The sequence below is a fragment of the Rhinatrema bivittatum genome, chromosome 19 (genome assembly GCF_901001135.1).
Source record: "Rhinatrema bivittatum chromosome 19, aRhiBiv1.1, whole genome shotgun sequence".
NCBI classification, from domain to species: domain Eukaryota; kingdom Metazoa; phylum Chordata; class Amphibia; order Gymnophiona; family Rhinatrematidae; genus Rhinatrema; species Rhinatrema bivittatum.
This window is the reverse complement of record NC_042633.1, coordinates 16,380,517-16,403,793: the sequence shown is the minus strand read 5'-3', so window position 1 is coordinate 16,403,793 and position 23,277 is coordinate 16,380,517. Positions and strand designations below refer to the sequence as shown.

The following is a 23,277-nucleotide window of genomic DNA, read 5'->3' as shown; positions in this document are numbered from 1 at the left end:
CTGAAGAACATGCACTTTAAGAACGTTCTGGGAGAAGAGAAGGTTTTTGATCAAAACGGCAACCTCATCATTGGCTACGATATCCTAAATTTAGTCTATTTACCCAATAGGACAGCAACTTCAGAAATTGTTGGAAATTACAATCCTAACGCTCCCTCTGGGCAAGAGTTCACCATCAACGAGAAGGCAATCATGTGGGACAGCACATTCACCCAGGTCAGAACTAAGTAAGACCAGGACATGAGAGAAGACAGCAGGGGAAAATGATTCAAGTCAATGGAGAGCTCGGAGATGTTGATTCAGTTTTATGGGTAACAAGGAGCACTGATGGCACAAGACATCCCCAAAGCAACCCGAATGTATGATTCCAGGTCAAAGCTTCTTGTATATTTTCTTTAAAAGAACCAAATAGGGCTCATTCCTCGCCTTCAAATGCCAGTGAATAGCTTGGCAATGATCTCATAAAACCAAACGACCCGAGATGACTCCTGACTAAAAAGAAATGTAACACTGAGTTTAAAAATCTAAACCCTGGAGTTATATCCTTTACACAGATATTTTTCTCCATATTTAGATTCCTCCACAATCCAAATGCAGCGAGAGCTGCTCTCCTGGCTACAGGAAGTTACCTAGAAGGAGAGAGCCCGTCTGCTGCTACGACTGCATTCCCTGCCCAGACGGCGAGGTCGCCAACCAAACAGGTGGGTGATTATCATGCGGCATGGCTACAAGTGATTCTAATATCATTCTCAAGCTGCCGCCACGCCGGCTACATTCAACTGGGGGCTTTTAATAGTCTGCGGGACGCTCAAAGAATGGCGAGGAGCCATGGCGCCATGCGTTCTGCGCCACATCTTTGTTACGCCACTAAAAAATTCTCATCATCGGTTCTGAGTCATAAGAAGCTGCCATACTGGGTCAGACCGAGGGGTCCATCGAGCCCAGCATCCTGTTTTATAACATGCACGCGTCTATATGCACTTAATTTTAAGTGGGCGCATGCCTGCGAATGCCACTTCTGCCACGATAACAAGCGAGCATAAAAACCAGGAACAGAGCAAACAGAAACGATAGCAGCAAGTCGACATCTGCGGGATAACAAAGAAGCTGCAAGCCTCAGGACTAGTTTAGCATGAATGTATGTAAGGCGCTGAGCGTCCACAAACAGCAGGACACTCGCACATCCCACATGCATGCCACACAAAATCAGCAAATTCTCCTACAAACATCACCGACACCACCGAGTGTGGAAACCCAATCATTTTAAATGGTCTCTAAGCGATACAGTCAAAAGATTGTAAAGAGACGTCCAAGCTAGCTTATAGTCATTAGGCAATTCCCCGTGCGTGCATAACACATCTAATCTTTCTATATGCATCCAGGCAGCCATGACATTAAACCACGATGCAAGAGGAGGAGGATCCAAACGTTCAATCTACAGCAAAAAGCCACTAATACGTCCACATACACAAGGAGGTGGATATTTATTTATTTATTTATTTATTTAGGGTTTTTATGTACCGACATTCTCGATATACATATCAAATCAAGTCGGTTTCCATATAACAAAACTGTCGCCAGTAAGGCGTTACATTAAACAATAGACAGAGTATTGAACAGAGAACGTGCAGTGTTACATTAAACAATCAACAGATTATTGAACACAAGAACGTAAATCAATAAATATTAAATATTAAATGTAAAAAAGATATATAAAATAGGCGACAAAAAAATTCGTCAAATAACATGAATAAATGATATGATAACTGCAAATAATTGGTAGGTAAGGTTGAATTGTACCGGTAGGGGTATACAGGTGATAGTGATCAATGTTGAAAGACATAACTTATGGGAAGAGCATGAGCTAGAGAGCTGATGCTTCAAGAGAGGATCTTTCATAGCAAGTGGGTGGACTGTCCAGATAAGGTCCGGAGGGTCATGAGGGTATAAGGTCGGTAGTGGATTTTATATTGCGCTATTTTGCTCTTTGACCTGTGTCGAAGTGTTCCTGCGATTCCGGAAAGGCTTGCCGGAAGAGCCACGTTTTAAGGTTTTTCTTGAAGGTTAGATGGCAGGTTTCAAGTCGAAGATCTGGCGGTAATGAGTTCCAAAGGGTGGGCCCGGCTGTGGAGAGTGCTCGTTAACTAGCGAAGTTTAATCGGGGGAGCATATAAAGAACCTTTATAATTATATCTGATAGGTCTTTTTGATGTGTGAAGGCGGAGTTGCGAGGTAAGATTTAGGTGAGCGCTTCCCATAATATCCTTGTGGATCATTGATAATGTCTTGAAGGTGATTCTAGCTTTTATGGGAAGCCAGTGGAGGTAGAGAAGAATTGGAGTGATGTGGGCTCTTTTGTTGGTGTTGGTGAGTAGCCTCGCCGCAGCGTTTTGTACCATCTGTAAGGGTTTTATGGATGATAACGGAAGACCTAGCAGAAGAGAATTGCAGTAGTCTAACTTGGACAGAATTATAGACTGAACTACTAAACGGAAGTCACTGATATATGAAATAGAATATATGAAATAGGATATATGAAATAGAGGAGACCCCAGGAACAAAAAAAAAACGGCCATCAAAGGAAAGACGAGCCCCAGTAACTATGAACCAGAGAGAAAACCTCCTCCCAGAAAGGGAAAAAAATATCTTAGGACATAGGAGAAATTTATGAATTAAAGAATCGATTCTGCATTGGGGACAAGAATCAGAATGAGTTATGCCAAATTTATCAATGCAATTATTTATAATATAACTCCTGAAATGTAGCATCCAGGCAAAGTTTTAAACAAGATTCAAAGCAAAGACTAAATATCCTTGGCAGAAATATTAAGACCAGTCATTCAAGACCAGGAGTGTGCAAGATCAGTCAGTAAATCAGGATTCACCTTATATAAGCGAAGTTTATAGCACCAAGATAACCTATCTGACCTTTTCCCCATTGATCGCATGATCACTACCAAAGAGTCCGAATGAAATAACCCTGGATAAGACCATGGCAGATGACAAACACAACGTCTGGCCTGTAAAAACCCACAGAAATGAGATCTGGAAATCTGTTATTTATATATCATACAGTTGTTTAAACAAACAAACAAAAAGACATTGATCATCTAAACAATACACATTCCCTGCCCTGCCATATTTGAAACTGGCAACTGTACCCGTTCTCTGCCCGGGTGGTGAGCCTTTTTATTGGCACATCTGCTCTTGTTTTGAGCCGAATTTCCCTAGAAATTCACTGTAAGAGTGTCCCTTCCACATACTCACACCCTCCTACCGGCTCCCTCACTCTCTGGCACACACACATCCCCTCATATGGGCTCCCTCTCTGAAACCCACACTCAAGCATCCCGCGCACTCCCCCTCTTACCAACCAAGCTGTCTCTCGCACTCCCCCACACCCCCTCTCCTCTCTCACACACACATTCTCTCTCACCAGCATCCCCCTCCCCTCATATAGGCTCCCTCTCTCTGAAACCCACAGTCAAGCAACCCCCCACCCACCCTCTCTTACCTCCCATGCTCTCTCTCACACCCTCCCTACTCCCTCTCATCAACCATATTCTGTCACCCCCCCCCCCATTCACACACACACATCCTCTCTCACCGGCATCCCACCCCCCAATTCTGTCTCTCACACCCTCCTCTGTGACAGGCATGCCGTGGGACCCACGCCGTTGGCGAAGATGAAGGCTCGGCACGCTGTCCGCAGCGAAGAGGAAGTCCCGGCGCGCCGTTCTAGGCACAGTGGGGACTTCCATTTTAGGCTTGATGAGTAAATAGCAGTGGAGACCCCGGTATGCCATGAATGGAGAGTGTCCCGCTGCACAGGCTCCAGTCGCAGCGAAGATGAAGGGCCAGGCGCACTGATCGCAGCACATGGGGGCCTTCCCTTTTCACCAGGAAGGGCGCGCCGTGCCTCTATCTTCACCGCAAATGGAGCGTCTACCGCGGGATGCGTTCCGTTCGCAGCATACCAGGGTCTCCTCTGCAATTTTCTGTCTGTCCCGTGATGTCCGCTGTCCTTGGGGTTTGAGGGAGGAATCTTGTGCAGTATCTCTTGGCCGGGTGAGCACCGACAGACAGCATTATAGCGCCATCTATTGGCGGGCTGTGAAACATGCAGCCCGCTATAGCGAGCACTGATGGACACCAAGCCCAATATATTATAGATCTCCTATCTCGCAAACCCAGAGAAAATTGTGGGTTACCAACTATTTATTTAAAGGCTTTTATATAACGATGTTCATGTACTGGTACATATCACGTCGGTTTACATAGATCCAAAGTTGGAAATTACATCGAACAAGAGGTTACAAATAACAGGGCTAACTTGTAAGAGATTATAGAAAAGAGAGATTATAGAAACCTCTCTTCCTCCCCCCTCTCCCCTCCCTCCTTCTCCCCTCCTCTCTCCCCCCCCCCTTGCCCTCTTTCTCTGTTTCTACTGTTTATCTTTCTTAGTTATTCTTACTGTTAGTTAATTATGTATTAGTTCTTAATTATTAAGTTGTTATATCTACAATGTTACCCTTTCCCTTAGTTATTTACTTACTAGTTGGTATTTATTACTACCTTGTTCTATGTACAACGCTTGCCGTTTTGTTTTGTTTACTGTAAACAGACGCGATATCCTCGGATGAACGGCGGTATACAAACTCCAATAAATAAATAAATAAATAGAAAAGGTGAGAACGATTTAAAATTATTATTACAAAAAAACACATAGTAAATTACAGTCAAGCTCGGATTAACGAAAGCCTTCTTAAGCCAGGGTGCATATTTTAGTCCAATTAACGGGCGAAATTATGGTTACGGCATCATATATCTGGCGTGGAGTAAGAAAAGCGTGAATCGGAGACCTTTAAGTGAATGCCTTTGTGAAAAGCCAACTAGTGGTAACAAGCCCGATGCTTCAGTGGGATCTCTCTAAAGCTTGCAATAAATAACGTCACGCAAGCTGAACAGGTCGAAACAGCAAGGTTGTCGCAACTCATCCGGTGGTTCACCGTCAGGAGTATGCAGCCAACCAAAGAGAGAGAACGCCGATTTAGCAGCTACTATATTAGGGACACAAAAGACATAAAAATAGCAGTGATCCACTCCCACAAAAAAAAACAAAAACGTAATTGACAAGCGACATTATAAATTCTAATGTCAGGTAAGTTCAGATCCCCATAAGATTTGGGACACATCAATTTAGTATAGCTAATTCTAGCTCTCTTACCCCACCATAGGAAGTGGACGATTATGTATTTTGGGCACGCTATATCTTTATTTGGGATCCAACACTGCACTATTTTTATTCTGTATAGTAGCTTAGAGAATATTACCATTTTATATAAAGCAGATTTACCAAGCAAGGTAAGTGGTAGATCCACCCAGGCTTGTAGCTGAGATTGAATTTCTGTAAATAGAGATTTGCAGCATAAGGCAAAGGTTTATCCCTAGTAACGTAGATACTAAATATTTCAACTTATTCAGTGACCAGCTAAGAGGAAATTCTCCCCTCCAGTTTAATCTAGTAGAATCATCTAATGCCAAAACCTCAGACTTGTAAAATTAATCCTCAACCCTGCAAAACTACCAAACACAATAAAAAGATCCATTATATGAGATAGAGAGACAAAAGGATTGCCAATTTGTCAAAACCGATGTGATATGTCTATGAACGTCGGTATATAAAAGTTTTTAAATAAATAAATAAATACAATCTGCAAATAAACATATATCATATTTGGAAGAGCCGAATATAAACTCCTTAGCTACCTCTGAGGACTTAAGCTTAAGTGCCAAAGGTTCGACAGTTAACAGGTATAATAACGGCGATAGCGGGCAGCGTTGATGGGTGCCACAGTGTAATTAATTGAGAGATTGACCCGTTGATTCTTAACAGAGCCTGAGGAAAGGCATATAATAGATGTATCCACCCCCCAAAAAAGAGCCAGATATCCCAAACCTTTTACAGCACCCAGAACATGTATGGCCACTGAACTTTGTCAAATGCCTTTTCAGCACCAAGGCTAATCACGAATCCTGCATGATTTAAGGGTCAACGGTTATACAAAGCCTCTAATAATGTATGCACATTCCGTAAGCCATGATGCCTTTGGACAAAGCCAGTTTGGTCCTCCGAAATTAAGGAAGGCAAGACCACACTCAAGTGGTTTGCTAGAATGGAAGCCAACGATTTCATATCAACATTAATCAAAGACATAGGCCGATAGGATTCGTGGAATCCCTTCCCGGTTTCAAAAAGACGGTAATTTAAAAAAGATTAGCCCTCTGTGGAAAAAAAAATGATTATACATATCTAGCAGAGGTGGCAAAACTTTGGTAGAAAGCAGTTTGCAAAATTCAGAACCAAAACCATCCATGCCAGGCGCCTTAGCTAATTTCAAGGATTTAATGTCAAATTCAATTTCACTTATTGTTACTGAAGCATTTAAAGATTTTAAATGAGCAATTTACTATGAAACCAAGTCTCAGTTTGGAAATGATTCACATGGGAAGCTCTGAGAGCGGGTCAGTTTCTTCGCTAGTCGCAAAACCTCTCAGCATGGCAGGCTTTACGTTTGCTGGTTTCATAGGAAATTATCTCAACCCCCGCGTAGCCCGCTTCCCCAGCCTCCCACAAAACATCAGGAGCAACCTTAGGAGATGAATCTCACTCAGCAGAGAAATGCACTCTGTTTCTCATCCAGCCCCCTCCCCTCCAGGCAGCACGCAGGGAAGAGGAGAGGAGGGGGAGTGAGCCTGCGACAGATGGAGCAAAGGTGGATCATTTTGGGGAGATTAGAAGGGGACCATGGAGGGTGGGAAGAGAGGCTGGGGAATGAGAGGGGAAATCGGCTGAGGAGTGTATGCCTGTATGTGAGAGAGAGAGGGGTATATGGGTAGGGGGCCATGTTCATGTATACACGTGTGTATATGTCACATTGGGTGGCATGTCAGAGGATGCAAGGAGAAGCAGGACGGGAGCAGGGTAGGGACACTCCAATACAAAAGCTCCCTCCTGTCCTACCTCTCCCTTCTTCCCAGATCCTGAACTCCACTCCCCAACTCTTCCTACTCCAAGAACCTCCCCCCTCTCTCTTCTCCATCCCAGATTCCTAATCTTTCTCATTCCTTATCACTTTCCTCCCCCTTTCTCCTCACCCCATTCCTGATCTTCCTCCCTTCCTCTCCCCATCCAAGGTCTCCTCCTTGTACTGATACTTGAGATCACTTTTCTGCACAATTAAAATAAATTATACTAACTATACTAATAAACAGACTGTAAATCTAAACTCACTTTTATAAAATAATATAAAAGATGGAAATGTCTGCAATTTGCTTCAGAATTAAAACATTTTTCCCCACAGAATCTTCCCCTTGAGCTGCCACAGGAAATGAGGGGACGGTGCCTTAGACTTTCTGCTCCCTGTTTTCCAAATTCTGTGGGTGAGGGGTGACAGCACTGACAGTGCCTAGGGGCGCCAAAATCCTAAACTCGTCTCTAGCTGAAGGAGACCAGTCATCGATGAGAAAATATGCATAAAATTAATTGTATAAATAGATTGTTCCAAAGTAAACCTGATGTGGTGAGATGTAAGCATGACCTGAACACTAAATATTGCAAGGATGCATACTTTGCATTGGCCTATTCCTGAAATGCATCCAATATGCCCCTTCAATGCAGGCCCTAAGCAGTCCGTTTAGATGAAAAAAGCTTAATATTTCAGCTTGCAGTATCCATGAATACTTGGCAAAAACACATTCAGACCTTGTAAAACAAATGATAATTAACTAAAGATAAAGAAATCAAACAAATGTTTTAGGGGAAAGAAGCCAGATTTTAAAAACTTGCGGAAATTGATATTCCAAGCTACAGTGCAGAAGCATCGCTAAATATAAGGGAAGTGTGCACATTTCTGTCCTATAACTGACACTGTTTGTTAGATACCGAGACAATATTTTCCCTTTCCCAGATATGGACGCCTGTACACAGTGCCCAGATGACAAATGGTCCAATCAGAAGAGAGATGCCTGCATCCCAAAAGTGATAACCTTTTTGTCCTATGAAGAACCTTTGGGGATAGCTTTGAGTCTAATCAGCATTTGCTTTTTTCTCATCACTGCTGTCATTCTGGGAATCTTCATTAATTACAAAGATACTCCCATAGTGAGAGCCAACAATCGGGAACTCAGCTACATTCTCCTTGTTTCCCTCATGCTCTGCTTCCTCTGTTCCTTGATATTCATCGGCCATCCTGAGGACATGACCTGCATTCTCCGACAGACTGTCTTTGGGATCACTTTCTCCATCTCTCTCTCCTCCATCCTGGCGAAAACCATCACCGTGGTCATGGCCTTCCAAGCCACCAAGCCAGGAAGCAAGCTCCGGGAATGGATGGGCTCCAGGGTCTCGAATTCTATTGTCCTCTCCTGTTCCCTTCTTCAAGCCCTGATATGCTCTGTATGGTTGGGTACTGCTCCCCCATTTCTGTACCTGAACATGCATTCAGAAGCTGGAACAATACTAATCGAATGCAACGAAGGGTCACCCATAGCATTTTACTGGGTTCTGGGCTACCTGGGATTTCTGGCTGGCGTCAGCTTCATGGTGGCTTTTCTGGCGAGAAACCTACCCGGAGGTTTCAACGAGGCCAAGCACATCACCTTCAGCATGCTGATGTTCTGCAGCGTGTGGGTGTCCTTCATCCCCGCCCACCTCAGCACCAGGGGCAAGTACACGGTAGCGGTGGAGATATTTGCTATCCTGGCCTCCAGCGCCGGACTGCTGGGCTGCATCTTTATCCCCAAGTGCTACGTTATTATAGCCAGGCCTGACAGGAACCACAGGGCATTCTTAACAAAAAACTGGGACAATTAATATTTGCGCAAGCCAAGGACAAGTTTAAACATCACTTGCAGCAGTTAGGCCGTCCCAGGCTGATTGATCTGTGCTTTACCCAGGAGCTCTCTCACTGATAGAGGAAAATGGTTGTGTTCTCAATTTTTAATGAAATCAAAATAAATGTTTATTTACAAATTTCAGCATATCACTTCCTCATCTAGGAGGCCCAGGACCCAGGCCTGATGCTGGAGCTGGGCCGTAACTCACAGCCTATTCCCGGTTCATCCTGCAGACCTCTTCTCCATGTGTCGGCAGTCCTAATTATCAGGCCGATACAGTAAAAGTCGCGGGAGATCCTGTGCGCGCAATTCAGTTAAAAAAAAATATTCAAATAGGGCCCGCGGTAAAAAGAGGCGCTAGGGACACTAGTGTGTCCCTAGTGCCTCTTTTTTGACAGGAGCGGTGGCTGTCAGAGAATTTGACAGCTGACGCTCAATTTTGCCGGTGTCGGTTCTCAAACCCACTGACAGCCACAGGTTCGGAAACCGGCAAAATTGAGCGTCTGGTTTTCAACCCGCGAGCCGCAGGCCGATTTAAAATGTTTTTTTTTTTTAATTTTTAATTATTTTTAACTTTTGGATAGGCGCTAATTTCTGAAAGTAAAATGTGCGGCTTGGCTGCACATTTTACTTACTGATTCGCACGGGAATAACTAATAGGGCCATCAACATGCATTTGTATATTGCGGGTGCTATTAGTTTCGGGGGGGTTGGATGCACACTGTACTGTATCGGCCTGTGAGTAAGCCTGAGCCCTACGGGGGTGGGCCACAGACCACCCCGATCCACCTGTGGTTACATCACTATTGTGGAGTATGAACTGGTTCAAAGACAGGAAACAGAGAGTAAGACTAATTGGTCAATTCTCTCAATGAAGAACGGTAAATAGTTCAGTGCCCCAAGGATCTGTATTGGAACCAATGCTTTTTAATCTTCTTCTATAACAATCACTATATAATCTCTGTCTATATATATGCATATCTATCTATAGTACTGGGATCATATAGAGATCGTTATATCAACTGTCTCTAACCTTATATACTGTATGCAGTATGTATAGATATATAGATATAGTATATTATCAAAAACTGTCAGGCATTGCTTGGGTTGTCTGGTCCATAACAGCTATAAATGTTAATATTAAACAATAAATATTATTTGTTATTCCATATAATATTATTTATCTTTTCCAACTCCACCATGCTATATAGCTTTTCACTATAATATATTATGTTATTTTATTTTTCATTATGTTGCAAGATGTTTCTTGTTTCCTGTTTTATGGACTGCACAGTTAGTATTCTGATATTCTGCTGCCTCACATGTTACATGCAAACCGATGAGATGCTCTGCAAACTTCGGTATAAAAAAAGCTTTAAATAAATACATAAATACATGTTATTTTAAGTACTTCAATATATATTTATGTCCTTTGGTCATTCAATGCATGCTATTTCTGCTCTGTAATTCAGGTTTTCTATCCACATTTTTTTTAATTTTTTATAATTTTCATGCTGCAAGATGCAGAGCAAACATTAAACGTTGGGACGGTAACTTTCCTACCGGCGCACGTGTGCCCATTCGTCAGCCCACGCCCAGGGACATGGCCATTTTATAACACGCACATGTGCGCATGTTATAAAACAGTCTCGCTGTACGTACATGTGCACGTGTGCGTGCAAATCCAACAACTTCTACCGCGTAGGTGGGGGGAGGGGGATTTTAAATGGGACGCGTGCCAATAGCATTGCCAGTAAAACCTGTTCATCCCCAGTTCGCCCAGTTAGCAACTAACTTCACCAAACCCCCCCTAGTTTAAATGCTTCATTTCCCCTCCCCCCCCCCCCCAGTTATTCCCAACCCTTCAAACCCTGCAGATATGCCTCGTTTTTTAATTTACATGGCATCCATAGCAGAAGCAAAGTTACGCAGCGGGAGGTTTCGGCACGCGCTGGATCGCGTAAGTATCTGCGCAGATATCAGCTTGGTCTGTTTCCATCTGCTGGCAGGGGAGCATAACGCATTGGTCCTGAGTCCATCCATCTTGTTACGAGCGCACGCGGAGCGCGGTTGTCTCGAGCGGGTGGTGAGCCCTTGGGCCACGGCAGGACTCAAGGAGGAGCCCCAAGCCACACCGTGGGAGGTGAGCTGGGCAGGCATGGTGAGCCAGGCGGGTACAAAAGCAGGGAGTAAGAAATGGAGTCTGACCCTCAGCCGGACCTGCACGCCCATGGCAACCAACACTGGGAAGTTGATTGATGAACGGTCCTCTGACTGTTCCCGGCCCTTTCGGACCTGCCGCTGGGTACGGCAATGGGCGGCAGGCCGGACAGAGGCGAGGGCAGACAGAGTCCTTTACACTGAAGACATCGTAGACAAGGCAGGTGCAGACATCGTAGACAAAGGCAGGTGCAGACATCGAAGATGAGGGCTGGAAGGAGACATGGGCACTGTCCCTGAGGGCGCCCTACTCAGCCCACCCACGGGACTGAGTCGCGGACCACCCCGTCCCATACGCGCCCTACTCAGCCCAGGAAGGCTGGTCGCGGACCACGCTGAGAACGGGAGAGCACCAGGAAAGGTCCAGTCGAGAAGGAACTCCGATGCCGGGACCAATGACATCCGAAGCCCCATTGGCTGGCAGGAACAGAAGCTCAAGAGCCCGGGGGACGAATCCCTCCTGTTGGCCACACCAGGGCCCAACAGGCCAGAAGGCTCAGGAGCCAGACGAGAACATAGGGCAGAACAACCGGAACTGGAACAGGATCAGGCGGCTTCAGGAACAGACATCAAAGCACGGACTGGAACAGACATCAAAATAGGACAAGGCACCATCAACACAGGCAAGACCACGGATGACCTGGATCGAGGAGAAGATTACAGGCAACTGTAGAGCCCGATCCGAAGGCAAGTTGCAAGTGACAAGAAAGTCCTTATATACTGGAGGTTGTAGGCAACTCCCTGGGAGGAGTTTGCCAGGACCGTCCCTCGCTGGCCCTATAAGTGGGGTAGAGAGCTGCGGGCCGGCCCCTAGGAGAAGGGCGTCGCCAAACAGGAAGTCCAAACGCATGCATGCAAGCCACAGGCAGGCCTCAGGAACCGCTAGGCCTCCCAGGCCCTGGAGCAAGTCCCGGATGGTGCACAGGAGAGGCCCTGGCTTCAAAGCGGCCTCCGGGAGGAAGGTAAGATACCTCCTGTAGCGCAGCAACAGGGGGGATCGTAACACATCTATACTAAAGGAAAATGAAATTATGAGGTAAGTAATTTCTCCAATGGGTCACATAATAAAAACATTCACAGTAATCCAACAAAAACAACACAAACACATAAATAAAGCATACAAACAGCAATAATAAAATGTCATAAAAACTGAAAACTAGAGCTGTCCCATAATCTGACTGTGTAACTAAAGCCCCATCGTAGTGCATCGAACTTCCTGTCTGTGGGAATAGGAACATCCCACGTGATCACTTCTTTGCTCTTCTATTCTATTAGGGTTGTTTCCCAGTGTTTCTTTGTACGTTGATGTTATAATGTTTACACAGCTTCCAATGAATAAGCCCTGCCACCTTATTGTGCCTCTCTGTGTACAGGCTGATATCACATCCCGAGTAGAGATGTCTGACCGCTTCCAGTTCTGTTCTGCAGAATCTGCATGGCTCCAGTTTACCTGACTTTTCTATGCCGACTATAAATCATCTTGTCCGTACTCCTTTATTCTGTGCTGCAATTACCAATCTCTCATCCATCGGTCTGAATTCACCTCTCCTCAACCACTGCTGTGTCAAATCTTGATCCACATGGGGCTGCTGAAGTAATTCTCTGTACTTCCCAGTGAATTTGTGTTTCTGAAAATCATCCTTCCTTGTTTGCTGATCTGATTCTTTAGAGTGTTTTTGATTTGCTGTTCTGTAGTATATTGGATTATTTTGTCTTGTGTCTGAACAGATTTCCAACTGAAACATTTGTTGCATTCACAACATATAAATGATTATTTTGTGGGTGTTATAGCAGATTTATGAAAGAAATGTAGCAGAGAGGAGGCTGGAGACTAAAGACTGGTTAGCCTCACCTCTGTGGTAGGAAAATGAATGGAGACTCTGCTGCAGGATAGGATAATGAACTATCTACAATGGGGTCGGTTGCGGGACCCGAGGCAGCATGGATTCACCAGGAGAAGGTCCTGCTGACTAATTTTATTGATTTTTTTTGAGTGACTAGACAACTGGAGAAGTAAGAGCACTCGATATGATTTGCTTGGATTTCAGCAATGCTTTTGATACAGTCCCACAGAGAAGGCTTGTGAATAAATTGAGAAGCTTGGGAGTGAGTGCCAAAGTGGTGATGTGGATTACAAACTGGTTGAAGGATAGAAGACAGCGTGTAATGGTAAATGAAACCTGCTCTGAAGAGAGAATGGCAATAAGTGGAGTGCCACAGGGATCGGTGTTGAGACCGGTCCTGTTCAATATCTTTGTTAGCGACATTGTGGAAGGGATGGAAGGTAAAGTTTGTCTATTTGCGGATGATGCTAAGATCTGCAACAGCATGGACACGCCGGAAGGAGTAGAGAGAATGAGACGTGATTTAAGGAGGCTTGAAGAGTGGTCAAAGATTTGGCAGCTGGGATTCACTTGGCCCATTCAACGGCTCAGGAAAAACATTAAGAAAGTCATGTTTCAAGTACACATTCGATTTTTCAACAGTCTCCTATTTTTCCAATGACTACAGCCAAAAACCTCCGTGCCATAGTTGTACATTCATCTTATCAAGAGCAAGGTCAAACCACCCCCGATAACCAATCACCGGGACAATACATGTGGCCACTATAATGAGTGTGATAGGATCACCCAAGGACCCCAACTGAGGTTACCTCAGCGTAAACCTTTTAAGTATCGACAGCACTTATCCTGTACATCTGAAGGTGTCATATATGCCCTATGGTGCCTTTGTGGATTAATATACATCGTTTTTCCTATTAGGATGTATCATACACGAATTCAGACACAAATGAGCTGTATTCACCGCCAAAGAACAGAGGCACCATTGGATAACAGCATCACATACAGCAGAGGAAATCAAAAAGGCAGGGCTCATTCAGCTACATCCATCACCAAGAGGTGGAGACTTTGATGCACAACTTTTAGAGTGGAACAACAGTTCATTTACAACTGAGATACCATCATAACTAGAGGACTGAATAAAGAGAGATTGGTCCTTATTTTATTAAAAATACTTTATTAAATAATCATAACAAGCAGCTTTGACTCCAGCAGTGTTACATTGAGTGGATAGATTCAGGAGGGATTATAGCGAATTATTCTGTTGTAGGGGGCAGTTTCTCTAAATGGGTTTATTTTGTACAGACCTTGATGGGAATCAACCTCATTCATAAACCAGGTTAGGTTAGGAATGATCTCAGTCTCTCTCCAATTCACAGCTAATGCCCTTGTTAGTACACACATTATGCCAAAGTACACCTCCTTCTGAAGGTCATTGGGTGTAATATTCACAGGAAACATATCAAGGTGCTTGGAAATTCCTTTGAATTATGCTAGTGTAGATTCTTTTATATTTGCTTAGAGCAGATATGACAAATATTTACCATAGTCAAAACATGTAAATGATTTTGCACCTGTGTGGATTGTTTGATGTAGTTAGAGACACTTTTTTAATGAAACATATCACATTCAGAATAGTTAAATGGTTTCTCATTTGTATGAACTCTTTTGTGGTTATTAAGACTAGATTTATAAGCAAAACATTTATCACACTGAAAACATTTAAATGGTTTCTCACCAGTGTGGATTCTGCGGTGGATTTTAAGATCAAATTTATGTAAGAAACATTTATCACATTCAGAACATTTAAATGGTTTCTCGCCCGTGTGCATTCTTTTGTGTTCTGTAAGTTTATATTGCTGAGTAAAACATTTACCACATTCGGAACATTTAAATGGTTTTGTACCTGTATGGATTCTTTCATGTCTCCTTAGAACAGATTTCAGACTAAAACATTTACCACATTCAGAACATTTAAATGGTTTCTCACCTGTATGAACTCTCTTGTGGCTTTCAAGTTTAGATTGCTGAGTGAAGCATTTACCACATTCAGAACATTTAACTGGTTTTGTACCTGTATGGATTCTTTCATGTCTCCTTAGAACAGATTTCAGACTAAAACATTTACCACATTCAGAACATTTAAATGGTTTCTCACCTGTATGAACTCTCTTGTGGCTTTCAAGTTTAGATTGCTGAGTGAAGCATTTACCACATTCAGAACATTTAACTGGTTTCTCACCTGTATGAAGTTTTTTGTGGTCATTAAGACTAGAACAATGAGCGAAACATTTACCACAATCAAAACATTTAAATGGTTTCTCACCTGTGTGGATTCTGTGGTGTATTTTAAGATCAGACATCTGTAAGAAACATTTATCACACTCAGAACATTTAAATGGCTTCTCTCCTGTGTGAACTCTCTTGTGGGTTTTAAGTTTAGATAGCTTAGTGAAACATTTGTCACATTCAGAACACTTTAAAGGTTTGTCTTGTCTGTGAAATTTTTCTTGTTCTCTGAAGTTTGATTGCTTAGTAACCTTTCCTCACACTCAGGGCCCTGAAATGGTCTCTCTGCTGAGTGAATTATTCCATGTTGGTGCAGCTCAGCTCTGAAGAAAAAGTACTTTTCAGACTGAGTGCATTTTAATGGTTTCTTTTTTAGGTGAACTTTTCCATGTGCTGTAATTTTTGTTTTCTTAGGGCTTCTTTTTTCTCCTTCAGTACCTACTTCTTTCCCCCTGGGTGATTTTATTCTACTGATTCCTCCTGCATACTCAGCTGAAGGTCCTGGGCTGTCTCTGGAGGGGTCTCTCTCTTTCCATTCCTCTGTCTGCTGCCCATCACACATTCTCTGCCTCTCACTATTATTCCTGATTCCATCTTCTGGTGGATAAAAATCAGAATATATGATCATTAAGTTTACAGCAATGGAGAGAGACATTTATAAGAAAATTGATTCTTACTTGTTAATTTTTGTTACTGTAGTACTGTAGACTCCTGGGTTTTGCCTCCCTGCCAGCAGATGGAGACAGAGAGTGAGTCTCACTGACACTGTACATAACTCGAGGTGCAACCTGCCGTCCCTCAGAATTGATCTGTACCCAAGCCAAGATGATAACCATACTAAAAAAAACCCTTTTAACAATAATCTCCCGAAAGAGTAAACAGACAACATGGAGAAATATTAACACTGCACTACATACAAAATCATAACGAGTGGCCCACTCTCCCACCCTCAATGGGCGACTCTCTGGCCTGATCTGTGGTACTATAGAAACAAACATTAGAAGGTAAGAACCAATTTCCTTTCCTGTTCATATCCCGGATCAGTCCAGACTCCTGGGATGTACCTAAGCTCCCCTTAACTTGGGTGGGACCTGGAGATTCCACTCGCAGAAAACTCTCACCAAAGCACATGGAAGCCGGAGCCCCCGACATCCAAGCGACAGAGTCTGGTGAATGTGTGCAGCAGCTACCAAGCAGTCTCCCTGCAAATCTCCTGCGGAGATACCTTCTGAGCCTCAGCCAAGAGGTTGCCTGAGAACGCTTTGAGTGAGCCCTCAGACCTCCAGGCACCTGCATGAACCAACTGCCTCCTTAAGCCAACGCACAAATGTAGTCTTAGAAGCCTGACACTCCCTCTGTGAAACATTCCCCAGAACAAAAAGGGTGATCTGATCTACGAAACTCATTAGTAACTTTCAGATACCCCAACAATCAATGTCTCCGTCCAAGGGCCGAAGGCCACTTGCATGAGATGCGGAGGAATCCAAACCTAGAAAGGTTGGAAGATCCGCAGTGTAATTAAGATGGAATGCCGAAAAAGAAGGCACCGTGCGTGACCACACTCTCCACTCAGAAGTCTGCAGAAACAGATCTCGGCGTGATGAAGCCTGGAGCTCCGAAATCCTCCTGGCTGAAGAAACAGCCATCAGGAAAACCAACGTAAAAGTCAAGTCTTTGAAGGGCGCCCCCCTCAGTGATTCAAACAGAGCCTCACTCAGTCCTGTAAACCCCAGATTAAGATTCCAAGCCTTTCCTCACCGACGGATGCAAACGCTTTGCTCCCTGAAGGAAAGGTAGGACATCCCCGATGTGTTGACAGAGAATAACCCTGTACCTTGCCTTGGAGACAGCTCAAAGTTGCTACCTGCGCCCTCAGAGAGATAAAGGCCAAAACCTCAGGAAGGAAGTCAAAATATTCAGTACTGTAGCTTGAGTAGGGGTGGCAAAGCTATGGCAAAGTTAAATCGGATACTGGAAAAGATGTACACCAGACCTTGAAGATTCTCCAAACTCGCACATACGCTAAAGATGTGGAAGTTTGCCAGGCCTGCAACAAGGTGGTAATGATTGTTTCGGAACATCCCTTCCACCACAGCCATCTCCTCTCAAAAACCGAGCAGTCTGATCCATTAATATCGAGCGCTGGTGCAGAAGAGGAGACAGATGAGCGAGCCCCAGCAGGGCTGCCTATGGCCAAGCTGACCAGATCCGTAAACCCTAGACGAAAATGGCCAGTCCAAAGCCAGAACCTTAAACTGTCACCAAAAATCACAGCCCGAACTCACGGGAAAGGCTGCCCCTTTCCAAGAGCAGAGCTCCCCCCCCAAGCCATTGCAACCGCCAACTCAGGGAGCAAAAAAAACAAATAACACCCCGCGACACCCACCAGGGCTTAGAACCCGCAGCCCTGTCTCTTTGGGTGAGAGATAAGTGCCCCGGCTCTATCAGGTGACTCGCCACCCCCTCCCTCCCTGAAAACGGCACCAAACAATCTCCCGAGCGGGGCGCGCAGTAGAAACGCTCTAATAGCATGGAAGGGGGGGGGAGTCCATCAAAGCCAGCCCCCCTTAGAATTTCCCTCAGAAATGATCCGCTGTGCCCCAATACCTTCACCCCCGTCGGAGAGATCGGTAGGATCTGCCATCGCCCAAGACATTAAAAAATGGCTGCTGGACCACTGCCCTGAACCTTACCAGGAGAGAGAGGGACTGAGAGAGGCGGGGATGGATCTATCTTCCTCCCACAGGCTAGAACGAGAGACGCTAAGCCTGCCCCGCAGATCCTGCGTGCATCGGGGCGCGATTATTATAACAGGAGCCTCTGTCATGGTCCCTGTGCAACTTCTCGCCCCCTCAAGGCTTCCCGCTATCCCCCTCCCCCCCTGCCATGACCGTAAGTGGGAAAAACCCCCTGGACATCACCCCCGCTCCGCCTCGACGCCGCCGGCCTCCTCTCCCTGCTCCAAAGAGCGTCCGCTTCTAAATTAAACCGCCTGCGTGTCCCCCCGCCCTGCAATGCCGCTGCAACCATCCAGGCCTGTGCTTAGCACGAAGGAACCGTCCCGGGGCGGCGGGCTCCCCTTCCCGCCATCAGCGGCCCAAACGCTCTGCCTGCCGCCGGGCGACCCTGTGCTCCCAATCTCAGCGGGATCTAGCAAAATGGCGAGGCAATATTTAAATCGGAGAGGTGACCTCCTGCTCCCGCCACCGGCAGGACTGAGTACAGAGGCTCTCTGTGCTCTTCTGTCTTTTTTCTTTTTTTGGGATTAAAACAATTTGTAAAAAAAAAAATCTGTTTACAGTGAGCGAGTCCACCATGACGCCGCCAGACCCTTAGTGTCCCCCGACCACGGAAACATGCATCCCGGCATTAGTGGCTGGGCAGCAAGACTCAACTCCCAGAAGTCTCAGTCGCCGGTGGTGAGCTCTGCATCCCCGCTGAGCACGCAGCCTGCTCAGCACGAGGGGCCACCTCCACATTCCCCCAGCTTCAATTCCTCTATTTCATGCAGATTTATATTTTTTCTATCCTCTGCTTCTCTTACCTATTTTTTTTTCACTGCAGGTTTTGCACCATCTTCCATCTGCTGGAGAGTGAGAAATACAGAGGGAGTGCAGGAGGCGCACTGGGTTATGTACAGTGTCAGTGAGACTCTCTCTGTCTCCATCTGCTGGCAGGGAGGCAAAACCCAGGAGCCTGGACTGATCTGGGTACTTACTGGAAAGGGAGATAGCTCCATCTAATCACTGAATGGCATTAGAGTGGCTATGGATCCCTATCATATATAATAGAGCCTGGTGCTGCTTGTAGGAGTTAATAAACATGGTGCTGCTTGAAGGAGTTAATAAACATGTGGATAAAGGTGAACTGGTAGATGTAGTATACTTGGATTTTCAGAAGGCGTTTGACAAAGTTCCTCATGAGAGGCTTCTAGGAAAAGTAAAAAGTCATGGGATAGGTGGCAATGTCCTTTCGTGGATTGCAAACTGGCTAAAAGACAGGAAACAGAGAGTAGGATTAAATGGACAATTTTCTCAGTGGAAGGGAGTGGACAGTGGAGTGCCTCAGGGATCTGTATTGGGACCCTTACTTTTCAATATATTTATAAATGATCTGGAAAGAAATACGACGAGTGAGATAATCATATTTGCAGATGACACTAAATTGTTCAGAGTAGTTAAATCACAAGCAGATTGTGATAAATTGCAGGAAGACCTTGTGAGACTGGAAAATTGGGCATCCAAATGGCAGATGAAATTTAATGTGGATAAGTGCAAGGTGATGCATATAGGGAAAAATAACCCATGTATAATTACACAATGTTGGGTTCCATATTAGGTGCTACAACCCAAAGAAAGAGATCTAGGTGTCATAGTGGATAACACATTGAAATCGTCGGTTCAGTGTGCTGCGGCAATCAAAAAAGCAAACAGAATGTTGGGAATTATTAGAAAGGGAATGGTGAATAAAACGGAAAATGTTCATAATGCCTCTGTATCGCTCCATGGTGAGACCACACCTTGAATACTGTGTACAATTCTGGTCGCCGCATCTCAAAAAGATATAATTGCGATGGAGAAGGTACAGAGAAGGGCTACCAAAATGATAAGGGGAATGGAACTACTTCCTTACGAGGAAAGACTAAAGAGGTTAGGACTTTTCAGCCTGGAGAAGAGACGACTGAGGGGGGATATGATAGAGGTGTTTAAAATCATGAGAGGTCTAGAACGGGTAGATGTGAATCGGTTATTTACTCTTCGGATAGTAGAAAGACTAGGGGGCACTCCATGAAGTTAGCATGGGGCACATTTAAAACTAATCGGAAGAAAGTTCTTTTTTACTCAACGCACAATTAAACTCAGGAATTTGTTACCAGAGGGTGTGGTCAGTGTTAGGGATGTGAATCGTTTTTTGACGATTTAAAATAACGTCCGATATATTTTAAATCGTTAAAAATCGTTAGAGCCACGATACAATAATAATTCCCCCGATTTATCGTCAAAAAATCGTAAATCGGGGGAAGGGGGAGGGGAAGGGGGAGGGCGGGAAAACCGGCACACTAAAACACCTAAAACCCACCCCGACCCTTTCAAATAAATCCCCCACCCTCCCGAACCCCCCCAAAATGCCTTAAATTACCTGGGGGTCCAGCGGGGGTCCGGAACGACCTCCTGCAATCGAATCGTGTTGTCTTCAGCTGGCGCCATTTTGCACCGCCATTTTGCAAAATGGCGGCGCAAAATGGCACCGGACATAAACCAACACGATTCGACTGCAGGAGGTCGTTCAGGACCCCCGCTGGACTTTTGGCAAGTCTTGTGGGGGTCAGGAGGCCCCCCAAGCTGGCCAAATGTACCTGGGGGTCCAGCGGGGGTCTGGGAGCGATCTCCTGCCGCGAATCGTTTTTCCGTACGGAAAATGGCGCCGGCAGGAGATCGACTGCAGGAGGACGCTCCGGACCCCCGCTGGACTTTTGGCATGTCTTGTGGGGGTCAGGAGGCCCCCACCAAGCTGGCCAAAAGTCCCTGGGGGTCCGGGAGCGATCTGCTGCTGCGAATCGCAATTCGCGGCAGCAGATCGACTGCAGGAGGTCGCTCCGGACCCCCGCTGGACTTTTGGCAAGTCTTGTGGGGGTCAGGAGGCCCCCACCAAGCTGGCCAAAAGTCCCTGGGGGTCCGGGAGCGATCTCCTGCCGCGAATCGTTTTTCAGTACGGAAAATGGCGCCGGCAGGAGATCGACTGCAGGAGGTCGCTCCGGACCCCCGCTGGACTTTTGGCAAGTCTTGTGGGGGTCAGGAGGCCCCCACCAAGCTGGCGAAAAGTCCCTGGGGGTCCGGGAGCGATCGCGGCAGCAGATCGCTCCCGGACCCCCGCTGGACCCCCAGGTACTTTTGGCCAGCTTGGTGGGGGCCTCCTGACAACACGATTCGATTGCAGGAGGTCGTTCCTGACCCCGCTGGACCCCCAGGTAATTTAAGGCATTTTGGGGGGGTTCGGGAGGGTGGGGGATATATTTGAAAGGGTCGGGGTGGGTTTTAGGGTGTTTTAGTGTGTCGGTTCACGATTTTAACGATTTTCACAATAATTTAAACTTCCAAACGGCGACAATACGATTCCCTCCCCCTCCCAGCCGAAATCGATCGTTAAGACGATCGATGACACGATTCACATCTCTAGTCAGTGTAGTTAGTATAGCTGTGTTTAAAAAAGGATTGGATAAGTTCTTGGAGGAGAAGTCCATTACCTGCTATTAAGTTCACTTAGAGAATAGCCACTGACATTAGCAATGGTTACATGGAATAGACTTAGTTTTTGGGTACTTGCCAGGTTCTTATGGACGGGATTGGCCACTGTTGGAAACAGGATGCTGGGCTTGATGGACCCTTGGTCTGACCTAGGATGGCATTTTCTTATGTTCTAGGTACAGGTGGGCAATAGCACATGAACAGAGGGGAACAGACCACGTCTGACCTCATCCTGCTGGTTCTGTGCCTCTCATCCTCACCTCCAGTCTCTGCACTGATTGCAGTCCCTCACCAAAAGCTCTGCCACGCCCTGCTGGAGACCTGGGATTCATTCAGGACCCGGGTCCTGAACCTCAGTCCTGTCAGCTTAAAGCAACTGAACTCTAATGACTTAGTAATGAGAATTTAACTGAGAGCCAGTAATAAGATTCCCCTCTACATGTAAATTTAACATTCTCCATAGCCCATATTTTATGATAAATTAATGTTCTGCTCACCGCTCTTGGTCTCAGCCTCCTCCTCTCCTCCCTCCTGCTGGTCGCTGACAGGAGGATCCTCCATTTTCAGGATCTCTGCTGTGGGGTCAGGACTGTGACCTCAGCTGCCTATTAGAGAAATGGGAAAACATCTTCAGCCTTTAACCAGTCTTGGACCCTGACCCAAGAAAAGAGAGAAATGCAGAGTAAAAGACAGGAAAGAGGAGAAGAGGAGGTAGAAATGGGACAAGAGAGGGGGGAGGGAAATGGTGGGGGAAGATGAGAGAGAGGGAGAAGAAAGGAAAGAGAAAAGCAGAAGGAATGGAAAGAGAGCAAACAAATTCTCCACACAAGAAAGGTCAGAGGTCAGGGACATGATTTAACGCCTCCTCCTCGCTGTGTCTGGTCCAGAGGAGGCCTCGTGTCTCAGCAATGTTTGGATCGGCCCAGCAGTACCTTTAATCCAAGCTTCAGCGCCTGCTTCATGCAGCTCCTCACAGGCGCCAGGGATGCTCAGGTTCCCTCTGTCCTCAGATCTCGGGGGCTCAGTCCCACGTCCTTCTTGCTTAAATCAGATTAAATTGTCAGGGGTGACACTGGGGGAGCCTGTTATGGAAAAAGATGGTTACAATATGTAGAAACGTTACCCCAGAGCCTGTATTATCAGTGCAAGTGAGCTCAGGATTATGCTGTGTTCATAGACACTGCCACCAGTGCAGCACTAAGAAAGGAGGGTGCTGCTGTGCTGATCATCATCAGAAATCCATTCTAACAGAATCCTGATCATTTTAACACCGAAGTGGGCGACTTCACTCCTCAGGATCTACAAAATAATCTGGTGTGGTTACGGCTATTGCCAAAACATGCTGAACATTTCTACCTCAAAGAGTATTTTTGATAAAACCAGATGTTTTTCATCCAGCTGCCAGATTCAGAAATCTGATTCTACCTGGCTCCTCCGCTTCATTATAATTATATGAGGCAGGGCGGGAGATGTCACTAGAAGGCACCAAAGCCAAGGAATTCTTAGACAGGAGGGCGAGGGAAGGTGGAAAGGAGACTCCTGGAGAAGAGGACAGGATATGAAGATGACGGAGGAATGTGCAGAGGAAACGTGAGAGAATATTTCTTTACTGACAGGGTGGTGGATGCCTGGAGTCCCCTCCTGACAGAGGCAGCAGCAGCATCCAACCAATCAGCAAATTTACACAGATTTAGGACGGACACAGAGGGCGGTGGTAAAGGCAGATGGGGAGCAACAGGTACAAGAAACGAGGGAGGGGCCTGTGTGTTAGCTCAGTCGTATGG

The 23,277-nt window shown here is 45.6% G+C and overlaps 1 protein-coding gene and 1 long non-coding RNA gene across 2 annotated transcripts in view; both read right to left on the bottom strand.

Annotated features, from left to right (window-relative positions):
• The window catches only part of LOC115080267 (zinc finger protein 845-like), a 177,384-nt gene that overhangs the window by 33,800 nt on the left and 120,307 nt on the right, over positions 1–23,277 (bottom strand). Inside the window, exon 18 of the mRNA XM_029584421.1 lies at positions 14,580–15,490. Within this exon, the coding sequence (XP_029440281.1) occupies positions 14,580–15,490 (911 nt within the window). The remainder of the gene's footprint in view (positions 1–14,579; positions 15,491–23,277) is intronic.
• LOC115080432 lies at positions 15,591–22,554 on the bottom strand. The gene is made up of 3 exons (XR_003853561.1): positions 22,426–22,554; positions 21,991–22,098; positions 15,591–15,845 (listed from the first exon to the last, which is right to left on the bottom strand). It is a non-coding gene; the product is annotated as an uncharacterized LOC115080432 (long non-coding RNA).